Source organism: Pristis pectinata, chromosome 7, assembly GCF_009764475.1.
Source record: "Pristis pectinata isolate sPriPec2 chromosome 7, sPriPec2.1.pri, whole genome shotgun sequence".
NCBI lineage: Eukaryota > Metazoa > Chordata > Chondrichthyes > Rhinopristiformes > Pristidae > Pristis > Pristis pectinata.
Window position 1 is genome coordinate 11,944,492 of NC_067411.1, and position 24,674 is coordinate 11,969,165.

At 39.7% G+C, this 24,674-nt stretch overlaps 1 protein-coding gene across 3 annotated transcripts in view; it reads right to left on the bottom strand.

The window, feature by feature from the left end:
- Positions 1–16,102: 16,102 nt before the first annotated feature.
- The window catches only part of fbxo8 (F-box protein 8), a 55,713-nt gene continuing 47,141 nt past the window's right edge, over positions 16,103–24,674 (bottom strand). For all 3 annotated transcript variants that reach the window (XM_052020530.1, XM_052020531.1, XM_052020532.1), the window contains exon 6: positions 16,103–20,854. In XM_052020530.1, coding sequence (XP_051876490.1) covers positions 20,667–20,854 — 188 coding nt within the window. In that variant the 3' untranslated portion in view covers positions 16,103–20,666. The remainder of the gene's footprint in view (positions 20,855–24,674) is intronic.

A 24,674-nucleotide genomic window follows, 5' to 3' on the forward strand; every position in this document is an offset into this window, starting at 1 on the left:
ATACTGGGTCGGTGACTTGATTTTAGTAATCAAAAATAACAGGAATCAGGTAGCTCCCAGCAGGAGGACTACAGAATTACGCTGTAACTATTTTATTATTTTGATATAATTTGAAAATGAAATGCAGACTGCACAGAGGACTGTTTTCTCTTTCCAAGCATTTTCAAAGCGAGGATTCAGATAATTTGCTTAAAATAATCAATGTTAAAAAAACGAAATATTTAAAACACAGCGAAGACTTCCAACTTTGTGTTTGAGCCATTGCTTTTTTTTAAATATTATTTTAGATTCCCAGCATTTACAATCTGGGAACTCGTCAAGTTTCACCACGAGGACACGAGAACCCCTCTCCTGCCAATGTCGAGTCAACGCTGGAAATGTTATAGATATCTTATAAATGTCTGCGGGATCTGGTTTAATATTTGCCAGTTATGGCGAATTCTTGGCCCAAACGATAGCGTCTGCACGAAAGCTAAGGGACCCTGGGGTGTATTGTACCTTATTTTCCTTTCATTTCTCATTTTGCCAGCAGGAAAAGATATTTCTGCCCGCTGTGACCTCCGCCAGTGCCAGCTTTCAAGCTAGTTCACGGCGTTAGGTGAATTAACCCAACCAATGTTTCCCAGCACACGACCCCATGAGCTGCATGTTGCCAGGAAACAATGCACGACCACCGCCCAGTACAGTATGGCTCAGTAACAATCCACAACATAAACTGGTCACGCCCAACCAAGCCCAGTTTCTCTTCAGAGCCGCTTAACCATAGCATCCGCGAACGAATTCTTACTTTAAGTTCATTTAATGAGAAGCAAAATAATGCAATAATGCGTCTAATGTATTCCAGATGGGATTTACTAGCAATTGTTTTCAATCTGCTGGTAAACAGGTACCAGAAAGAATTGAAATGTGAGCCCGGAACGATTACACATTTGCAATACTCATATTGCAAGTGCGTGTTTATAGGGGGAAATTCTTTAGCAAAAAAAAAAGAATTTGGTGAGGTGCATCTGGCCCATAAAAAGCACAGAACAATGTTGGAATCTAAGAGGAAAATAAGCATATTTTTCCCTCGATGTACTCAAGTTTCAGCTCAAAAGGATGACAATTAATTCATCTTAATACATGTTTTAATAAAAAAGAAACGAGGTTTGGGAGGAATATCTTTTTGCCCCAGGCCGTCATTCTGGATATTACCACGTAATTGTTGTCAAGAACGTGAACGCGCCAAACTGTTGCTTCAGGTTGTCTGCATTTTATATTTTGCTGCCAAAATGTTAGAGTTCAGGGCACAATCTCAGAAGTTAGTACGGCGATTCGTTTAAGCGAATTCCGCCCTGCATAACATCTCTCCGAATAGTGCGAAAGCAAAATTCTCACATTCACCGCATTCTTAAAGAACGAATGTCAACTGTAACTACATGGTCAACGCGCGTTCAATTTCCCAGCAAACCAAACAACTAGAAGGGTTTACTTTCGAGCAGCAATAGAGAAGAACGCGGCCACCAGTGCCTGTCAATCTCTTAATATTCGGACGCGAAAATAAAGTCATCCCGTGCTGCAGAGAGGTAGATGTATTCTTTCTTCAGTGAAAGTTATTTTTCAAGCGCAAGAGGGTGCCATCTCATAAAACCGAATTGTAGTGGGTGTAATTTTACCTAGCAGACAATTACGAGAAATTTTTAACTCCGATGTTGTTTCCCAGATGACAAAATAATGTTGAGGAACAGAGAACGAAGTTGTCGAATTTTCTTTCATCGAGACTGTCAGTGTATTGGGTAGAATGGGCTCCTTTGAGATGGTGATGGGAAACAGCAGAGTGAGAGGCATGATTCACGAACATGGTCAATAAATCAGTGACGATCTTATGGGATAATAGATAGGAACACATCATGGATGGATGCTGGGTAACTGAAGATTTCACTCTTCTCTCCCCCCCCCCCCATAGAAAAATAACATTCGTGTTTGTTTTTTTTTACACGACTGCGCAATTATTTCAATTGTTATGGTAGGCTGTGGCTTTTCTAAACCTGCTTTAATTACCATGTCATTTGTTTTGACTGGGGCAACATGAGTAGATCAACAACAATCTCCCCATCAATATGAAGTGTGGGGGCTGCTGCCTTTAAAGTCTTCGCGATGACACGCTACCACGAGCGGTAGGCTTTTATTTATAAGACGTGCCAAACAACCATAATGTGCCTGCAATTTTACTCCAAAGAGGCAGCTCCGGGCGACAGTGTGGCGTCGCGATTTCCCCAGGTCCTTGTGTTGACAAACTGCAGCGTCGAGCGTGCAAGTCTGACACAAGTCTCATTAATCATCGAGCACAAACTTACCTCCACGTTTGGCACTTGGGCCGATATGCGGGAGAAAATAACTGCGTCAATAAACCCTACTTTTCCCTATTCATTGCTTAGAAGGGTTAGCATGAGATAATTTTACGCTCCCTTCCTTTTCGAGACCTGGTAGATTTGGATAAAAATACTACATGATATAACTATTCTGAATAGCCGAAAGAAGTAACACGGAAAGCCGATTACAATCGAAGTCCTCCGTTCATGTATGCCTGCTGTGGAATCTAGAGCTCACGTTAATATCGTTCATTCATTTTTTGAATACATTCTACATATTAAACATGCTCTCTACACGATTTTTTTCCCCCTGGAAATTTTTATTCCAAATCACTCAATCAAACCAAGATTTGGACAATATATCCCCGGCTTTCCGGTTGCTTGCCACTGCCTTTCAAAGCCATCAAGTCGTTTCTGAGAAGCCGTTAAACGTGAAACTGCATAATGCGTCCCTCTGTCTCATATACCTGGGGGAAGGCGCAAATTTCTGATTCGGTAATATAAACAAACGCAATAAATTTCTTAGAGCGCTAATGAATAGCAATTTCAGTTTGAGAGATTGCAGGGTCGTTTGAAGAGAACTTTAAACCTATCCAATTATATAGCAGTTTTCGCGAAACTGCATAGTGGAACTTGCATAAATAAGTATGAAAAATATTATTCCACGTTCATACCCAGAACTGACATCCAATATAACCTGGCTTGCAATATAATAATAGTATTCCTAGCAATATTATAACCCCCAAATAATTCACTAAGTATTGTAACAATAAATATTATTTGACATACATGATCACCTGCTTTAGTCGAGTTTAAATTTACAATGAATCGCGGTGCATTTTGAATGTATTATAAATGGGATACCGGTCTCGGACGCTGCGTTATTGCCCCACACGGGACTCGGTGACTCATTTCAGACAGTCCCGTCAGGAACAAGTTCCAACAGTCGTTGACGGAGGATGGCACTCACGTTGAGACATTAACCATCCTAAAGTAATCACTGCCGGTTCAATCAAACGATGAATCACCTATTAAAGAGGAAAGTGAAATTGAGCTTCTTTATATAAAAGATATTCAAAGCCGGAGTCAAATCAACCGCAGGAAAAATCCAAAAAATGTTTGAAAACCACGAAGGAAAAAAAAGTGAGTTGGAGAAGGACATTGAGATGTAGGATTTACCACAAACGCCTCGTTATCAACACTTTTAACCCGAATGAAGATTATTTATTCCCTGGATTTTAGCCCGTTATTGAAATGCAAAAAAAGGGAAATGGTAATTTAATCCGATACATAAAGGAAAAAAAATGGATTACGTTATTAAGTGAAAACTAAAGGACGCCGTCACCAATTAGATGCAGTTGGATTCGACTGACTTCGAACAACAACCACCTTCAGTTTGTTGCGGGTTCCCCACCTTCACCGTTCCAGTCACACGGTCACAAACGTTGACCTGGAAGCGGGGACGGGAAGAAGTTTCTCTGCCCGACGCGTTGCAGTCCAGAGCTACCTTGTCCCTGCAATATGGGAAAGCTATGAGAGGTAAATGGAAAATCTCATTTAGCATCAGAATGCAAAACGCGTTCAAATAGACTGTGAAATTACTACGCTTCTGGCACGAATGATCTTGCTTATCAAGCCTCTGCTAATGTTATTGCAACATTGGAGTTTGAGTCGGACTGTTTGGTATTGGAACATTACTTTCCCAGCGAGTTAAATTTACAATCAGCCCTCGTTATTGTGAGGATCAACTAGTTCCCTGCAGAACAAAAAGGGATGATAACCAATATATTTAGTCTTTCCAAACTGTTTTTGGGTTGGCTTGATGGAACTAAAGGCCTACTCCCGCTTTTTTTTATTCAATAACACCCAGGACTAGATTAACTGGAGTAAACTAATTTTTTTTTAAACTTAACCCAATCTCGAGGAACAACAACAATTCAGCTGCTGGAAATCTGAAATCCTGGAACTCTCTCCCGAATAGCATTGTGTGTACCCACACCTCAAGGACTGCAGCTTCCAAGAAGGCAACTCACCAAACCCTTCAAGGGCAATTAGGGATGGGTAGTTAGATACTGGCTCACAGCCTGAGAATTCATTCCCTTGAATGATTTTTTTTTAAAAAACTGATGGGGCCGAAAATACTCAGGTCAGACAGCGTCTGCAGAGAGAAAAAGAGAACGTTAACATATTCCATGGACACTGTCTGCTCTGCTGAGTATTTTCTGCAGATGTAAATATTTGCTCAAAAAGAATATCTGCACTGAATTACAGTCCAGGCTCTATGTCCTCATGTTGAACATTAATTATTGAACATTAATTATTGAATGATTTCATGCAAGTTGAAGGTAATCTGATAAGTGCAACTCAATGTTTCTGCACCAGGAGAAGCACAGCGTGAAACTTCTTGTGCATCTATTGTCATATAGATCAGGGTGCAATGAAATTCCTTGCTGGTGTGAGGCTCACAGAGTAAACAGCGTACATGGCAATAATAAATACAACAACAAATATAACCATAAGCACCAAGCAGAATGGTGAAAAGTTAGTAGTGCAATCTGTAGTGCAAAAAGAAATGCTAAAGTGACAATAAAGGAACAACAGAGGTAGAATTAAGTGTCCAAGAAGGTGGCAGCACCACAGCGAAGAGGATGTGAAATCAGTGTCTGATAGCAGTGGGGAAGAAGCTGTTCTTAAATCTAGATGTCTGGGTTTTCAAACTCCTGTATCTTCTCCCAGCAGGTAGAAGAGAGAAAAGGGAACGGCCCAGGGTGGCAGGCATGCTTGACGGTACTATTAGACTTCCTGAAACAACATGGTGTGAAGATGGACAGGCTGGAAGGAAGTAACAAGTCCTTGAAGGACTGGGCAGTGTTTACCACTCTCTGCATGTCCTGTCAAGCCAGAGCAGGGAAGTTGCCATACCAGGCTGAGCTGCAACCCAGCAGAATACTTTCTTTGCCCAGAACCACTTATGATCAGGGGCACCAAAAGATGGTGGAATATCAGGTACAAATGTGTTGATATGTTTTTATACCAGACCAGCATCTTTCACTTCTTTTGGTTGACTGTTGATTGCTATGCCCTTCTTCATTTTTGCAGGATGTTGACTAGCTGTTCATGCTAATTTTCTTCTATAAATGCTTGTTAAAGACAGGAGGAAGCAAGATTTTTTGGGGGGGATTTCACTGAATGCAATTCTCCTCCTCCCCCCACCCCCCCCCCCCCCCCCAAGGCATGGAGCATGGAAACTGGCCTTTCAATGCAGTGTGTCTATGCCAGCCATCAGGTCAAGTCAAAGTCAAGTTTATTGTCATATACACAAGTACATGTATGCAGAGGTGCAATGAGAAACTTACTTGCAGCAGCATCACAGGCACACAGCATCAGATAAGCGGTATTCACAAGTATCCATCTATACCAATCCCATTTATCAGCACTCCGCCTGTGGCCTCTGATGCCTTGGTTCTTCAAGAGTTTGTGCCTCCATCACCTCCCTAGCCAGACTGCTCCAGATCTCAATCTGACTCAAGCTGAAAAAGATTCTTGGTATTGGTTTATTATGGTCACTTGTACCAAGGTACAGTGGAAAAACTTGTCTTGCATACTGATCATACAGGTCAATTCATTACACAGTGCAGTTACATTGAGTTAGTACAGAGTGCATTGAGGTAGTACAGGTAAAAACAATAACAGTACAGAGTAAAGTGTCACAGCTGCAGAGAAAGTGCAGTGCAATAAGGTGCAAGGTCACAAGATGGACTCTGACCTCACAATCTATCTCAAATGGAAGGGATTTGAGGATGTTCTTCCTCAAATCCCCTCAAAATCTACTATTCCTTAAAACCATGCTCTCTGGTTTTACTTACTTCTGCTGAAAGAAAAAAAAGTTTCTCACTACCTACCATATGTCCCTTGTAATTCTGAATATCTGAATCAGATCTCCTCTCCACAGATGCTGCTCGACCTACGGTTTGGTTTTTGCTCCAGATTCCAACATCTGCAGTCTCTTGTGCATCTTTCTTCTTTACTACCTCAATGGATTCCTCGATTAATATTGCAATACCACCTCCTCTTTTACAACACCCCCATCACACCTGAAAATTTTATACCATGGAATGTCGAGTTGCCAGTTTTGTCCATCTTTCAATCACGTCATGACAGCAACAACATTATATTCCCAAGAGTAAATCAACTTCCTCCATTCATCTTACTTGTCAGACTCCTTGTGTTAAAATAGATGCAGTGTAGCCTTGTTTTCCACCCATGTGCCTTTTCAAGTCTACACATGCCTAGTCTACAGGACTGATTTAGTTTTCCTTCTATATTTGGCCATTCCTCACCCTCTATCGTACTCCCACTGAGAGTCCCATTCTCCTGTTAAATCAATTTAAGCAATCCCAAACAGCTCTAGCAAACCCTTCCACAAAGATGTTGGACTCATTCTGGTTCACTGGCAACTTGACTGGCTTGTGCAGGTCCTATCTTCCCCAGAAAAGGTCCAGTCATCCAGAAATCCAGAGCCCTCCTTCCTGCACCATCTCTTCAACCATACATCTGAGCTTCTCTCCTATTCCTATCATAACCTTAGACATCCTGTTTCTTAATCTGCCCCCAGGTTCTCCAAATTCAAATCACAGGACTTCAACCCTTTTTTTACCAATGTCATTAGAACAAGTATGAACCACAACCTCTGACTGTTTACCCTCCTCTTATAGGATGTCCTGCAACCATTCTGTGATATCCTTGACCTAGGTACCAGATAGGAACTGCATTTTTAGCTCCTTTCAACCTATTGCCAGTCATATTTGAAAATTACCTGCTTTGATGGAAAAATATCAGGAAATTGCATTGAAAAATGCAATTTTCCAGAACTCATTGGCTAGGATAATTCAGAGTTCCAGTAAAATAAATTTGAACAAAACTCTCCAATATATTTTTTCAATAAATGTATTTATAATATACCCAAGTGGAAGCTTGCTGTTATATTATTACAGCTGAAAACATTTATCACCAGAAGCAATCATTTTTTTTTAAATCAGTATGTCCAGTCCTCCACTGGTGAGTTATGAAACAAATACTGGAAATAAATGAATTGAGTTAATTTACTAGAAATTGTCCTGTACTACAATGATCCAACTATATTTTGATGGGGGGGGGGGGGGGGGAGCCCTGAAAATTAATATCAGAATCAAGTCCCTATCAAATGCCAGTTAGCTCAGTAGAAGCACAGAAACTGCTGAAGATATTCAGCAGGTCAAGCAGTGTCTGTGGAGAAAGAAACAGTTAATATCTCATTTATAAACCCTGAGTTTAAGTTGTATTTTTCTCTATTTCAGGCTTCCAGCACCTACAGTTTTCCTTTCCAAATTTTATGCAATGCACCAGTTGCTTTCACACCACATCCACTTTATTGCCTCGCTATAGTTTTCCTTGTAAACCCTTGACCAGTTCCTCCTCAAATGCCACAAATGAATTTGCCCCACTACTGCACCAGTACTATCCAGAACCCAGCCACCTGCTGCTCTCCTTGATCTTCTAACAAAAGCAGGCAAAAACACCCTCCTTGATGCAAAACAAAATCTGCAGAAGGTGGCCATTTCATCTCAGCATCTGAAATTGTGAGGATGAAGTCTGCAAGTAGAATTCAGAGAGCAAAAGCCTGCAGATGTTGGAAATCTGAAACAATAACGAAATGTGGGAAGTATTCTGCAAGTGATCAAACATGTGGAACAAGAATAGGAATAGGCCAGTCTCCCCTTGAAGCTGCTTCACCCATCTGTCTCTGTAACTGAAACACTGTATTCTGCATTTTGTTATTGCTTTTCCCTTTGTACTACCTTGATGTACTTGCGTTTGGAATGATCTGTCTAGATGACACGCAAAACAAAGTTTTTCCACTGTATCTCAGTACATGTGACAATAAGAAAGCAATTACCAATTAAGATCCTGGCTGATCCAATCTTAGCCTCAACACCACTTTCCCCATACTTCTCAACTCCTTGTAGTTCAAATGTCTGTCAATTTTCTGCTCTGAATATATTCAATATCTCCATCCCCACAGCTCTCTGGGGTAGAGAGTTTCAAAGAACCATGACCCTCAGAGAAGTTCTTCCCCATCTCCATCTAAAATGGGCAACCACTTACCCTGAAGGTATGCCCCCTGGTTCTAACCCCACAAAGAAACACCCTTGCAACAGTCACCCTGTCAACCCCTCCCAAGTTCTTGCTTTAATAGGATCATTTTTCTATAAGCAAGTGAACTTTGTCTGCTCAGCATCCAATGCATACTGAGCAGACAAGTATATCCATACTCAAGTATGAAAGTCAGAACTGTACATAGCACTCAGGTTCAGTCTTACCAGCACCTTGCCAACTTGCATCAAAACCTCCTTCTATACTCCATACCCTTTACAGTAAAGCCCAACAACCCATTAGCCTTGTTATTTAATTGCTGCCCTGGATGCTAGTTGTGTGTGTTTCATATACTGGGACCCCAGATGCCCTTGGAGTCAGAGTCATGCAGCACAGGAGCAGGTCCTTCAGCCCACTGCATCCATGTCTTCTATCCCACTGTTGAACGGACCTCTTATGCACCAAGATGGGCTCTCAACCTCAATCTACCTCGTCATGGCCTTGCACTTTATTGTTTGCTTGCACTGCACTCTCTGTAACACTGTATTCTGCTTTCTGTTATTGCTTTTCCCTTGTACTACCTCGATGTACTGATGTGATGAAATGATTGGTATGGATGGCATGCAAAACAAAGTTCTTCACTGTACCTTAGAGCACGTGACAATAATAAACCAATTAATCACACTTACCAGCACTTGGTCCATAACCTACTATGTCTTAGCAATTCAGGTGCTCATCCAGATGCTTTCGTGGCTGCTGCAAAAAGCTCATTTATGGCATTTATACACTGTGTATGTATGCCTATGACAATAAACTTGAATTTCTAACAAATGTTGTGAGTACCTGCCTCCACCACCAGCTCAGGAACTGCTTCCAGAGTGCAACTGGCCTCTGGATGAAATAAATCTTCCTCAGATCAACTCCAACTCCTTACCTTAAACTAATGCCCTCTGGTTTTAACTAACTCCATTATGGGGAAAATAGGTTTCTCACTATCCACCTTATCTTTGTCCCTCATAATTTTGTGTACCTGTATCAGATACCCCCCAGTCTCCCTGTTCCAAGGGGAACAAACCCAGCCTCTCCTCATAACTGAAACATTTCATTCCAGGCAACATCCTGGTAAATTTCATCTGTACCCTATCCAGGGCAATCATGTCCTTCCTATGGTGTAGAGACCAGAACTGCACACAACCTGCTAGTTGGGACCTAAAGTTTTATAAAGTTTATACCATGACCTCCAAAGTCTATGCCTTTCCTGTGTGCCTTCTTATCTACATGCTTCTTATCTACTTGCTGCTACCTTTAGGAATCTATTGACTTGTACACCAAGATCCCTATGTACCTCTATACTTCCCAGTGCCCTACCATTCATGGTTTATGTCCTACCTTTATTAGAATTCCCAAAATCCCAACTTAAATTCCAGCTGTCATTGCTCTGCCCAATTTTGCAGCTGATCAATATTTTCTGTAACCAAGACTACCCATCTCACTATCAACACTACCAATTTTATGCCCTCTGCAAGCTTACTATTCATATCTCCAACGTTCATATCCACATCATTAAATGTATATTGCAAATAGTAATGATCCAGCATCAATCCCCATGTTACACCACCGATCACAGGTTTCTAATCACAAAAGCAACCCTCCAGATCACTCTGCTTCCTATTAACAGGCCAGTTTTGGATCCTATTAGCCAACTTGCCTTGGATCTGATGGGCTTTAACATTTGGGCCAGCTTTCCATGTTAGACATTGTTAAAAGGCCTTACTGAAATTTACGTACACTACATCAACCACATTGATATATTTTGTTTCTTCTTCTCCTTCAAAAAAATACTCAATCACATTAGTCAGACAGGATCACCTACCAACAAAGCTATGTTAACTACCCCTGATCAATCCCTTCCTTTCCGAGTGTAGATTGATCTTACCCTAAAGAATTGTTTCCAATACCACTGGTATTAGACTCAATGGCCTGTAATTACAAGGCTTATCCTTGCTGCTCTTCTGTAATTAAAACCGGCGCTATACCTCTCCATTTCCTAATTTCCTCATCTCATCCTTGACCTATGTTTACTCTTATCTTTTAGATACTTACAGGAGCTCTGATTTTATTTAGTTTATCAAAATTAGCTCTCCCCCCCCCCCCCCACTCTCTACAGATACTACTTGACCCAGGTATTTCCAGTACCTGCAGTATTTGTGCTCTGATGCTCTTTTCTGTTGGCCCTTGAAACAAACTTTGGCAAGTATTAGCTAAAACAGGGCAAAGTACTGGGTTATTTTAAGAGTGCACCCAAAACTACATGCACAGATGTTCCAGAAGTCTTTATGTTGGTTATGGATTCAATTTGGCCAAAATCAGGCTAATCAGAAAAAAAGATTGCAACTTAAGAACAAGATTGTAACTTTGAGCCACATGTGACACCAGGATAATGACTAGTACTTGTTATTTCAGGTCAGAAGATTGTGGGTTCAAGTCCTATTCCAGAACACTAATAAAATCTAACCTAACAATCCAGTACAGCATTGCCACACTATTAAACTGAGCCCTGCCTGTTCTTGCATGTCATTGACTTGAAACATTAACTGTTTCTCTCGACATGGAGGGTTCCTGCCCATCTCCAGCATTTTCCCTTGTTTGCAAAAAGAAAACTTTCACAAAATTATGGCTGTACCCAAAATCCCACACCTTATTTAGATAATAGAAGCAGCATTACAACTACATACCACTTTGATTAAATTGTACAAATTTCATAGAAACACAAGGCTTGTGGGGGGGGGGGGGCAGCGGCGGCATTCGGTCCATTGCATCTGTGTCATCTCCTACTGAAGCACATCAATCTCACTTTCTGAAGCTCAATTTTTCCCTCACTGAATATCCAAGCTGCCTTTGAAAGTCCTGATAGATCCTACTTCCACCATCCTTACAAGTAGCAATACACAGACATCATTAAAAAGTTCTTTTCTCTCCTACCATCCCCCCCCCCCACTTTCAAATTTGTGCCACCTTGTTCTCGAACCATTTGCTAAAGGGAACAGTTTCTTATTTTTTACTCCAAGGTTAAACTGCAGATGAAGTTTTTTTCTTCTGGCTATTACTTTGCAATTGCCATTTCTTGGTTCTCAAGCTATCTGCTAATGGAAACAGCTTTTTTCAATTACTCTACTAAACCGGTCATGATCTGCTTACCTATTTAATATTCCCTCTCAAATCTTCTTTACTCCCAAGAGAACTCCATAATTGTTCAACACTGAAAACTGCGAAGTAGGTCAATGAGAATTTCATTGCAATTTTTCCAGGATTTAGGATTGAAAGATATTACCCAATAAGCTTTGAAGCTGCAACATTTTGTTGATTGGTGATGTGTTCAAGTTGAAATTCTAGGTGCAAACCAGCCATGTATATTTAAATTCAGTCCAAAAAAAGTCTTGTTCAAAACTGTAGACACAAGAATATTAAACAGCTCAAACCATCAAATAACCCATGCACAATAGGACAGTGGATAGGAAGGACTGGATAGAGCAGTATGTGACACAGCAGTTAGTGCTGATTCCACATAGCTCCAGTAATCCGGGTTCAATCCTGACCGTGTGTTGTCCGTGTGGAGTTGGCACATTCTCAGTGACTGTAAGTTTCTGCTCCAGAGCTCTAGTCTCCTATCACATCCCAAAAACATGCTGGTGGTTAATTGGTTATTCTGAATCATTCCTAGCATAGGTGAGTGGCAGAATAGGATTGGGAAAACTACCTTGGCCCAGAATCTTAAACCTACATCCCCTTGTCCTTGCACCAATGTGAAAAGTTATTTTGTGCACTTTATCTAAGCATATCAAATAAACTCTCAACGTCCTTTACTCCAAGAATAACCCAAGTTTCGCCAATCTCACCTTGCAACCAAAAATCATTCATTCCAGGAGCAATTTTGGTAAATTCTTCTGCATCCACTCAAGAGCTTTCAAATTCTTCCCAAAGTATGGATACCAGAACCAGACCATACTCTAGTCAGGACTTAACCAGAGTTTTATAAAAAAGGCATGTGAGGGAGACTAGGTTATAGGGAAATAAGGGGAGGTATGGCACTAATATGAATGATTTAATAGCTGCCATAAACTCAATGGGCTGAACACTCCTTTTATAGGTCATAAGGAAATGTGAAAGATGATAATTGAGAGATGAAGGCACAGATAGAAAATGGTCTCTTGGTTAAAAGGAGAACAAAACTCCAAGAACAGATTTTAATTCCACTCCAGTTTAAAAGGAATCACAAACTGAACCATCAGTTCTGACATTAAACACGCTTGTGGTGGGAGAAAAAGGGAAAATTTACATGCATTCCTGAACAATTTAATATGCCATTCTTCAGCAATCCTCTGCATGTTGTGCAGAATTTCAGAGCTCAAATTTCCTATTATTAGTAAGATTATGGACATTGCATTGGCACACAGTAAAAAACTGCACTAGGATTGATTAATCAAAATAGATCATTTTTAGTTATGAGCAAGATCACAATTATGCTGGGCAATACAATGCATAAAACTCCACCCAAGAGACTGGAAAGCATTTTTGTCATGCTGTTAAATGGCTTTCATTGGGCAAGATCCTTGAATGTTTTGTCAAAGTCATTCTCTCTCACAGCTTTAATGGAAGTTTAAAAGTAACTAGAATTCCTTTGGAAGCATTCAGAAATAAATCTAGTTGTGGTGTCATTACATTACAGAAGGAGTCCATTTGGTCTATTAAGTTGATGCTAGCTCTCTGTGCAGCAATCTAGTCAATACCATTGCTATGCAAGTTTGTTTCTCTCACATGCCCATCCAATTTCCTTTCTGGAATCACTGATCATCTGTTTCCGCCACCCTCACAGGCAATGAGCTCCAGGTTACTACTGCTCCCCACACACCTTTGTACCTCAGTCCCAAACCCTTAAATCTACAGTGGCATGCAAAAGTTTGGGCACCCCGGTCAAAATTTCTGTTACTGTGAATAGCTAAGCGAGTAAAAGTTGACCTGATTTCCAAAAGGCAGAAAGATGACACATTTCTTTAATATTTTAAGCAAGATTACTTTTTTTATTTCCATCTTTTACAGTTTCAAAATAACAGAAAAGGAAAAAAAGCCCGAAGCAAAAGTTTGGGCACCCTGCATGGTCAGTACTTAGTAACACCCCCTTTAGCAAGTATCACAGCTTGTAAATGCTTTCTGTAGCCAGCTAAGAGTCTTTCAATTCTTGTTTGGGGGATTTTTGCCCATTCTTCCCTACAATAGGCTTCTAGTTCTGAGATTCTTGGGCTGCCTTGCATGCACTGCTCTTTTGAGGTCTATCCACAGATATTTCGATGATGTTTAGGTCAGGGGACTGAGGGCCATGGCAAAACTTTCAGCTTGTGCCTCTTGAGGTAGTCCATTGTGGATTTTGAGTGTGTTTAGGATCGTTATCCCGTTGTAGAAGCCATCCTCTTTTCATCTTCAGCTTTTTTTTAAAAAACAGACTGTGATGTTTGCTTCCAGAATTTGCTGGTATTTAATTGAATTCATTCTTCCCTCTACCAGTGAAATGTTCCCCGTGCCACTGGCTGCAACACAAGCCCAAAGAATGATCGATCCACCCCCGTGCTTAACAGTTGGAGAGGTGTTCTTTTCATGAAATTCTGTACCCTTTCTCCAAACATACCTTTGCTCATTGCGGCCAAAAAGTTCTATTTTAACTTCATCAGTCCACAGGACGTGTTTCCAAAATGCATCAGGCTTGTTCAGATGTTCCTTTGCAACTTCTGATGCTGAATTTTGTGATGAGGATGCAGGAAAGGTTTTTTTCTGATGACTCTTCCATAAAGGTCATATTTATGCAGGTGTTGCTGCAGGGTAGAACAGTGCACCACCACTCCAGAGTCTGCTAAATCTTCCTGAAGGTCTTTTGCAGTCAGATGGGGGTTTTGATTTGCCTTTCTAGCAATCCTACGAGCATTTCTCTCAGAAAGTTTTCTTGGTCTTCCAGACCTCAACTTGACCCCCAGCATTCCTGTTAACTGCCATTTCTTAAGTACATTACGAACTGAGAAAATGGCTACCTGAAAACACATTGCCATCTTCTTACAGCCTTCTCCTGCTTTGTGAGCATCATTTATTTCAGTTTTCCCAGAGTGCTAGGCAGCTGCTTAGAGGAGCCTATGGCTGCTGATTGTTGGGACAAGGTTTGAGAAGTCAGGGTATTTATAAAGATTTGAAATTTGCATCACCTGGCCTTTCCTAACAATGACTGTGAACAAGCCATAGCCCTATGAAGCTAACGAAGGTCTGAGACCTTGGTAAAAGTTATGAGAGCTCAAATCTCTTGGTGCCCAAACTTCTGCATGGTGCTCCTTTCCTTTTCTCCCCCCTACTCTAAAATTGTACAAAACAAAAATAATACTAATCTTGCTTAAAATGTTGAAAAGAATGTTTCATCTTTAACTTTAAGACTTTTGGAGATCAGTTCATCTTCTACTCACTTAACTACTCATAGTAACAGAAATTTTGACCAGGGGTGCCCAAAGTTTTGCATGCCACTGCATGTCCCCTAGTCCTTTGCTCCGATGGGAATTGTTATTTTGTCTAACTTATCAAAACACCTCTCAATGCCTTTTACTCCAAGGAGAATAACACAAGCTTCCCCCATCCTAACCTTGCAACTAAAACCATTCATCCCTGGAGCAATTCTGGTAAATCTCTTCCGCACCCAGTCAAGGACCTTCACATCCTTCCTAAACAGTGGTGACCAGATCCAGATAATATTCAAGTTGTGACCCAACCAAGAGCTTCATAAAAACTTACTTAATTTTTATTTAATAATTCAAGTTCCCAAATGTGCTGCTAATCCCCTCTCAAGAATGCTTGCCACCTACAAGGATCTATGCACAGGAACCTCCAAGTCTCTCTGTACCCTCCAAATTTTAGCACTATGTGATTTTCTATAATGCCTCTCCCCATCCCTCCTATCAAAAGGCATCACCTCTCAGTATTCTGTATTAAATTCCATCGCCCACTTGTCTGTTCATTCAGGTGGCTCATGCCCTTCATCCTTACCATTTGCCACACCTCTAAATTTGGTATCATTGGGAAATGTCCAATGATAGAAATCTGATATTTACCATTCAAGTAGTGTGGGACTTTAAAAATATAGTTGTAACCTAGCTCTCAAGCTTACCTTTCTCCCCCCACCTATTCCTGCCACTATCAATCACTGCAGTATCTCCAAATTTATGGTTCTTTAGATTTCCTGCATAGCTGGTCAAAGTTTCCCACTTAACATTTTCAGTAAAACCATGAAACATCACATTTGCTGCATAATTTAAAAATGCATAATTAAAAACAGTAACAAAGTGCACCTTTTTGCATTCCAATAACGTTGTCGATAATTCGAATCAAATAGCATTGCATTTTAAAAGGTGACCTCACAAATTTAAAATTATGTGCAACGAATTCAATGTAGAACTTTCAGCAAAAGTGGAAGTAAAAAAAAATACATTTCTCAAAACATTCCACTAAAATGATTTAAATTGAACACAATAGCTGCCAACATAGAATATAAAATGAAGTCATGAGATAGTTAATTAAAAATTTATTTCTTTGTTCAGTAAAAAAACCTCCACATTGTAGTCAACATAATCAAACTCTGAAGCACGCATATAGCAGGAAAATAAAGTCTGGGACCAGGGTCCCCTGTCCTGTAGGTTCAGTTCCAAGTTTTTTGTGGCGGGGGGGCGGGGCGGAATGCCACTTGTAGTTTGACAGAGCAGCATCTAACCTTCAGATCTGTTGACTCACCAGCTGTTGATCATCTCACTTTAAATTTAAGATACAAAGTTAATTCACAGGCATTTATCACACTTCAAAATAAAGAGCAGGAACTTTACATTCTCTACCAGTACTTTGCTTTGTTTGAAACTGAACAGTGAAATGAATAATAAATACCTTTTTATATAATTAAATGACCAGTCCTTTCTATAGCTGATCACAACCAATCTTTTGGCAATCGAAATTACAGCAGGGAAACAGGAGCAGAAATAAAATTGCAATTTTATTCTTAGAAACACATTTACTTTTAAACTACACAAGAATGACTGTGTGTTTACTAGCCTACAAATTTCCTCCAAATTATTTTAAAATGGTAGAAAGTGATAAGCAGGCTGTCCCAGTGTCGAAATTCTTGGGCAAATTCTTCTGCAAAAGCACTGACAATTGAATGGAAGAATATGCTTCAGAGAAACCAAGGTAATGTGGACCCAAAGTCCCAGAGCATTCCAACACTGGACATTTTCATTGTCACATCTGGGTCCAGTGCAGACTAATCAATAAAGACCACTTGTCATGATTTATTAACAGTTCTGTAACAATGTTTCCTGCAACCATCAGGAAGGTAGAAAGCACACTAGATGGGAAATTGCTGGACATGGCCAAGGTTTTGTGTTCCTAATAAACAATCCAACTTAAAGGATTGTACAAAATCTATCCAAGGATTATCTTTAAAAATACACTAATTCAACAGTAAACAAAATGTTTAAAAACACTAACCCAAGAAGGGAATTCCCCCTCTTAACTTTGAGCAGAAAGTTGCTACCTATAATAACAATACAACAATCAGAGACAACAAACCTTTGTGCAAAACAAAAGTCTCCTGCAATTACACCAAAATAAATCTACATTTTTAAAGTTTGTTACTGAAATCATCTTGTGCTTTGTACATGTGTCTATATTGAAGTGAAAAGTCAACTTAAATTTTGGAACAGATAATATCTTGTGTTTACCTTCAACTTTTTCTTTCGCAATTCTACACTGCAGAGTTAAAAAAGTAGAGATAAATCCTTGACTCAAGTTTCCGTTCGATGGAGGAGTCAAAGTTGCTTTAGTGTCTTTGAACATGGGGTTGCACCACACCTACCAAATGGATAACAAACCAAGTTCTTGGGACCATGACAACCCTGCTCCATGGGCATCAGCACACACATACACATTCAGGCAGTACAAGTGGAATTTGTATTCCTAGTTTGGCCAACCTCAGCCCACTGCTACACACTCCAGATTGCAAAGTGCCACAGGTGTAGAAGCCCTTGACCAATGCCTCTTCCTTGTTCCCCTCAACTTATTCTCAATCGTCCCCAAATATTTTCCTTCGGTGTCCCCTCACCTCCTCCTTTCTAACACTTATCCCCCTTCCTAAGACTAATAATCAATAACTTTTTTTTAAAAAATGATGCGAAGGAAATCATGGCTCTACTTTCCTGCATTAATCCCCTATTCAATTTCTTCCCTGCATACTGCCACTTGACCCCCCCCACCTCCTCCCCCTGCACTGGGAACATCTTTCCTTTGGCCCTCTGCTTTCCAACTTCCACCCTTCTCTCCCCACCCCCCCACTAGAATGGAGGAAACTCATCCCAAGGATCTCCTTGAGATAAAATGGAGTGGGGGGGGGGGGGGGCGGGGAAATATAGGCAAAAAACAGGAGCCCCATTGCTAATATAGGGTGTTCTCAGCTGTCTGTTGTGTTCTGGGGTTATACAGGTAAGCATGACTTTATCCAAATTTTCCCCAGCAACTACTTTAGGCTAATTATTTTGTCAGTTGACATTCACCATACATTGGTCCTGCAATTTAAATTTTTACATTGTTGTGCCTGACTACAGTAGATAAAGACCTAGCGAATTTTCTCTCTGATAACAGCAACCACACTACTTCATAGGTGAGCTTTCCCCTTATTCCTGCATAGTTTTATCCAAGTGAGTGCGCTAAGCTGATGGTGAATGTGGGGTGAACTGAAGTTATTTTACAGAGTGGACCTATGCCCCCCAGGACAAGGACACTGTAGCGTAGCAGTTAGCGCAACACTATTACAGTGCCAGCAATTGGGGTTCGATTCCCATTGCTGTCTGTAAGGAGTTTGTATGTTCTCCCGTGTCTGCATGGGTTTCCTCCGGGTGGTCCGGTTTCCTCCCACATTCTAAAGACGTACGGGTAGGTTAATATGGGTTTAAAGTGGGCGGTGTGGACTCGTTGGGCCGGGAAGGGCTTGTTACCACGCTGTAAATAAAATTTAAAGATTCATACTGTTAGAAGCCACCTCAGGTAAAACCCACATTTAGACAACCATCTTTTTACTCTCCCAAGACTGCACCTTTCCTACATCAAAACCGGAATCAAATTTCATCTAAAGTGCACTAATGACAAATGCTCAAGAGGCAATTGTAATGCTAGAATATTAGGTTCTTGTTCCACAACTATGAAGATATCACATTAAAAGAAAACAAGAACCAACTCCAACCAATTATGAAGGAGCAAGTGTAAAACAAGAGTACCACGGAGATACAAGAGATTGCAGATGCTGGAATTCAGAGTTAAAGAAAAAACACACAGACATTCGGAGGAATTCAGCAGCATGTGCGAGGACAAAGAGAAAGTCGATGTCTTGGGTCAAAACCCTGCATCAGAATAGAATGTAGAGGGACAAAAGCCAGTAGTGTACCAAGTCTTGGTGAGAACTTTGCCATAGAAGTACCATATACTGAAGACTGGATAAGGTTAATGTGTTTTTTAATACACTCTGAATTACAAAAATAAAGACTGCAGCAACTGGAAAAGGAACTGAAATTCCTGTGGTAAATTTCTGATGCACCCTACCTGTAAATCCCAAGTTGTTTTTGTCTTCCTCCTTCACATGATCGTAGATTGTCCTGGTTTCTAATTATTAATTGGAGATACTAAATGATTTATAAAGCAACAGACATTTTAACCGGTTGCACCTTCATTTGATAAAAATATGATCTTTGGAAACCAAAGTTCAAGACTTCTCAAAAACAGAAATTTCCTCAAATCTCCCTTTTCATGGTAATTCCATGTAGAAAGAGTGTCCTTCAGGTGGCTTAGCTATTCAGTTATTATCTTAAGTGCAAAACTTGACCACAAAAGGACACAATCCCAACTCTAGCCTAGCCTTCAGACAACACTCAAGTTGTAAGAAATAGACTGCACTAGTCACGAAAATGCTGGCCATTTTCATGTTAATTTAAGGCCAAATCTAATGTTCTCATTGACATACCTGAAAATAGCTAATCAAATGTCAAATCCTTTGTGGTAAAACTGTATTAAAACTGGAGAGGCTGAAAAGCACATTTCATTTCAAAAACAAGTTTTTCCTTTTTCCCCCTGCAACAACCAGAACAAACTTAAATAACATTTGGTTTAAGTACTACAACACAAGATTGGTTGTATTTAATTTTTCTATTTCCTCATATACCACATATTCCATGACAACTTCCTATGAAGATAGAAATAAATTGAAAATAAAACTATTGTAAATCAAAGCTTTGTTTTAAATAGAACACAAACATCCAAGAAAAGTTTATCTTCATACATCCTTTAAACCAACATTCACAACTTGATTAATAGTTTCAAAATAATATTCTCTCTCGAGTGGATACTAACTATGAAAATAGATCTTTGTTGTAAAATCTGGACAGGACGATAACCCACATTATAAAATCTTAGTGACAGATCTTTCACCTGACTTTGTTTCCCCAACTGCAGATGCTCCCCGAACTGCTACCTCCAGCATTTATTGATAAAGTAATGGTGTTGTAACCACATTAAATGCCAAAGATCACATAACAAAATGCTGTATTTTATGTCACTTCTATAGAATGAAAGCTGAAAAAGGAAAAATACAAACCCCTTTGTACAGAGAAGATTCTTTTCATTAAAATATTTCACAAAATAATTATATGATTATAAATCTCTTATTCTGCAATATTTACACACATCACATGCATTAAAAAGGAAGAAAAGTTAGGGGGCTCATTGTCCCACTTAATTTGTAAACCCTACAACCAACTTCCAATGCTATTGTAGTCCTTGCACTTTTATGTCAGTTTTGAATTAATCCATTTCCCAAGCTGCTGCATCAGACCATTGGCACAACTATGTGCAACTCATGATAACTAAACAATACAAAATATAAACAGGTATTCAGTTACTAAAGTGCTAACAATGGCAAGATGGAAAGAGAAAGAATCTGATTGTACACAAAAGGTTACAATGACCAGCACTAAAATAATCCTCATTTAAAAAAGGTCAATATACTTCACTGTGCAATTTTATAGGTTTAGGTTTAAATGTTCTGGTAACGTTGTAAATGGTGTTTTTCTAGGCAGCCACGTGACCAACTAGGTAAATATTGTCATATAGATGTCCTACAAAATCCTCACTAATATTGTGGGCAGCACGACGAGTATTCCGGATAAATTCCCGCTTGGACATCTTGTTCTTCACGTGTGGACTATTCAAATCGATGGAAAGCAGGATCAGAGAATAGCAAAGTACGTAAACAGCATCTACACAAAAAAGAAAAAAAATTGTATCAACGTGAGCAGCAATGAGTATCTGATTTGACTTGACCACATTATGCTGAAGTGCTGTCAGCTTGATTTCATAACTATCCTTCATCTAAAATGTTTTTCTGTTTTAATCACCAGGTTTATTTAGAAATAGAACTAGAGGTTGACCACAGGAGCTCACATGCCTGCTCCTGCATTCAATAATATAGTGATTGTATTATAGCCTTGTATCTTATCCATTATTCCAGCACATCCCCAGATCCTAATTTTCTTCAATAGACAAAAATCTTAATCTCAAATCTTGAGTACACTCAATGACCAAGCATCTGTAACCAACTGGGGAGGTAGAAATTCCATGCATTTATGAAGAAATGACTCATCTCTTTGCTTAATGGCTAGTCTTATCATCTCAAACTGTGCCTTTCTGATCCTGGATGCTTCACTGAGGGGGAGAAGTCTCATGGCATCTACTCTGCCAATCATTCTTAGAATCTTGTATGTCTCACTGAAATCACCTCATTCTTTTCAACTCCTTTAGGTTTTGGTCAATCTTACTCATTCCCTCCTCAAATCAACCTCTTTATCCCAGGAATCAAATTGACTGAATCTACACCACCCCTAAAGCAAGAATATCCAGTTTACTGTGGCAATGGAAGTCAGTTTGATCAAATTATTCTATTCATCTCACTGATACCTCAAAAGCAACTTTAGCTTCACAGAACTTAAAGAAAAAAAGAATCACGATTGCTTGGACAATTCAATAGAATAGACAAGCTGCTAACTCCACCTCACGCATGTCTTTAAAAGGGAAGCTGGCAAAATTTTGACTGGGGCATAATTTACATCATTAAGGAATAAGTGGTCCATTCAGATTGGCACACACAACTGCATGATTGAGCGTCACTGAAGAGATTTTGGCCACCTAATCCAAAAAATATTAATCTCCTGGGAGTGGGAAATTCTGATAAGGTCTGGTAAATTCCTCTTCACCAGTTTAGAAGAACTGGAAAAAAAAACAGGCAGCAAGTTTGGTTTGGATTGATGTTATTTAAATGTTACCTGTATTTACACATCATCTTTAATACTGCAAAACATCTAAATGTGTTCCCAGGAATGTTATCAAACAAAATACATCAAGCTAGGCAAGGATAATATTAGGACTGGAGATCAAAACATTAGTCCAAAAGGAAACTTAAAAAGGGAGGTGGATATACAGAAAGCTCTGAAGTGGGAATTCCAGAGCTCAGGCCTGGGCTACTGAAGGCATAGCACACAAAATATTTATCTTTGGATGTCCAGAAATAAGTTTTGCACAACTTCACATACAAACTCAGAGGAAGGTTTCAGTCATCCTTGTTTCCAGAGACTAAATTGCATCCATTTCTGGTACATTAAAAGATGGCTGTGCTTGATGCCAATGCCAAATTGAATCAAGTGTAAAAGGGTGGTTCATACTTAAATTGGCATTAAAATGTGCAGAGTTCCCAGTAGGACCTCAATTTAGCTCAACACTGCTGCATGGTAACAAGAAAAAGGCATCAGCCCTCAAGGAAGATGCCCACAGCAGCAATATATCTGGATGAAACAGACTGCAGTGGAGAAGGAGACAGCTTCCACTTTCACTCAAATATGCAACAGTTTCTCAATGAAATAAATGCCAGGAGAAAAATCCTGTGTGGCAGGTTCGTCATAAGAAAAGCCTAGCAAGCAGTGACCAGTGGTCTCCTCCAGAAGTGACAAACCCCACACAATAGAACAATGCTGAAAGAAATTTCACCCCCTACCGTGAAACTGTCATGGTGATCGGTACTTAACTATTTATACCTCCAAAGTATAAAAATGAAATATAAACTTAAGTGTAAATGGAAGATATTTTTCTGTGGTATGTTGAACTTGAGGTGCCACTCATCAGGAACAACACAGATGGTATATCAATCCAATTAAGTAAGAGTCTGGATTCATTCATGTTATGATCAGCACAGGTAAACATTTAATAATCTCTAGTGTGGCATTCTATTGAAGGCCTTCTGAAATTTGCAGAATTATAGAAGGCAGAAAACTATCCTTTGGCTGATCCATTTCAAAAAGCTAGCCAATTTGCCTCCTACCTTCTGTGCACGAAAAATTCACTTGTATAAAATCTTGAAAAACAGAGCAGTATGAAATGCAACAGTGTGGGGACTTCCCACCTAACAACAGCCACCACAGTTTGAGAGTAATTCATTATTTGAAGTGCTTTTTAAAGAACAGAGGAAGAGGCTTCAAAAATCCAAGCATCCATTACCTTAACTTTTTCACTTGCATGTTAAACACGTGGAGCAGGATCTCAAAAGCAGGTACAAGGTAATATCTGAAATGCTGGCATAAACCAGAAGGGCAAGTTGAAGCAGTTTACCATCATTTAATCCTCAAGAAATGTCAAGCTCTGAGTCATGGATGCAAAAACTGAATATCAGATGAAAAATGAGGGCAATTGTCCTTATTATCAATGCAGCATTCAGTCAAAATTAAAGTTGAAAGGGAATAACCTCCAGGGGGCAGAGTAAACTTGACACAGGAAGAGAGTAGAGGTTCTAGTGGATCAATTGTTGCAATCCCAGGACACCGAAGCAGGTCATCAGCTCTGTACTGTCAGATGGGATATCTTCTGATGCTTCATGGCTGATCTTCCTGCTATCACAGACTAAAATTGGAGCCGTTTGCTGACAAGTTCAGTGTCCAGCTCCATTCATAACTTCTTTGATATGAAACAGCTCATGTCAGCCAACAGCAAGACTCTGGACAACATCCTGGACTGACAGCTGGCAGGCAACATTCGTGCCATTTAAAAAAAATCCTATTGTGGGACACAGTTCATAACACACATCAGCGGTTCTGGCACAAAGCTTTATTCCATTTTTGATGCTTTTTATCCCCCCCAGACAAAAAAAAATGGAGTGCAACTATCAGGGCAGATTAATGCCATGGCTTGAAGTGTTGTGATTCAGGAAATGTTGAATAGAATTAAAAGCAACATATCCAGGGAGTCTTTACATTCTGCACCCTTTTATGAATAATTTATAGCAGATAATTATCCATTCAGCTCAAATGGTCTATAATGGTGTTGATGCTCCAAATGATAGTCAGAAACCTTGTGACAGAAAAATCTAAATATGGCTCAGTGCAGAATCCAAACATCATTTCTCAAGTTTACTTTGAATGAAATCATTTAGTTACTCCTATGCCTGTATTGGATATTGTAGATTTAATCACCAAATTCTTTTTATCAAAGCCTAGCCATTTGACTGGGTTACTCACAAGTTAATTTACTTAGCTGACAGGTTATGCAGTATCTTGATCTAATAGCACCACTACCAGAACTACACCTGATGCAAATAAATGGTAGCACTGTTCCAAAACACCAAATAACATGAAAACCTCCTTATTGATCAAGCTTGTTGTGTGGGGTACAACTGTTTAAACACTTTCAAAAGCATTTTATACATTTTTTTTCCCCACCCAGGATCTTTTGAATGTTGTGTGCATAACCAAGCAGGCATTTTTGCCTCCTCAACCCTCATCACTTCCACTGACAAACTACTTAATATTCATCTTGTGATGTGCCCCCCTCAGTTGTGAGGGTTCTAACCACAACATTCATGCTTAATTTTTTCTTTAGTGGTAGTGTGTAGAATGCAGCATGATTTGGGCACTGAGAACTGATTGGTTAGTACTGTTATCACAGTGAGAATCAGATTACAATGTTTGAGCTGTCTGTGGTTATTTAATAAGATGCGTGTTCAATATACAAAATAGCATACTACAAAATATCATAACT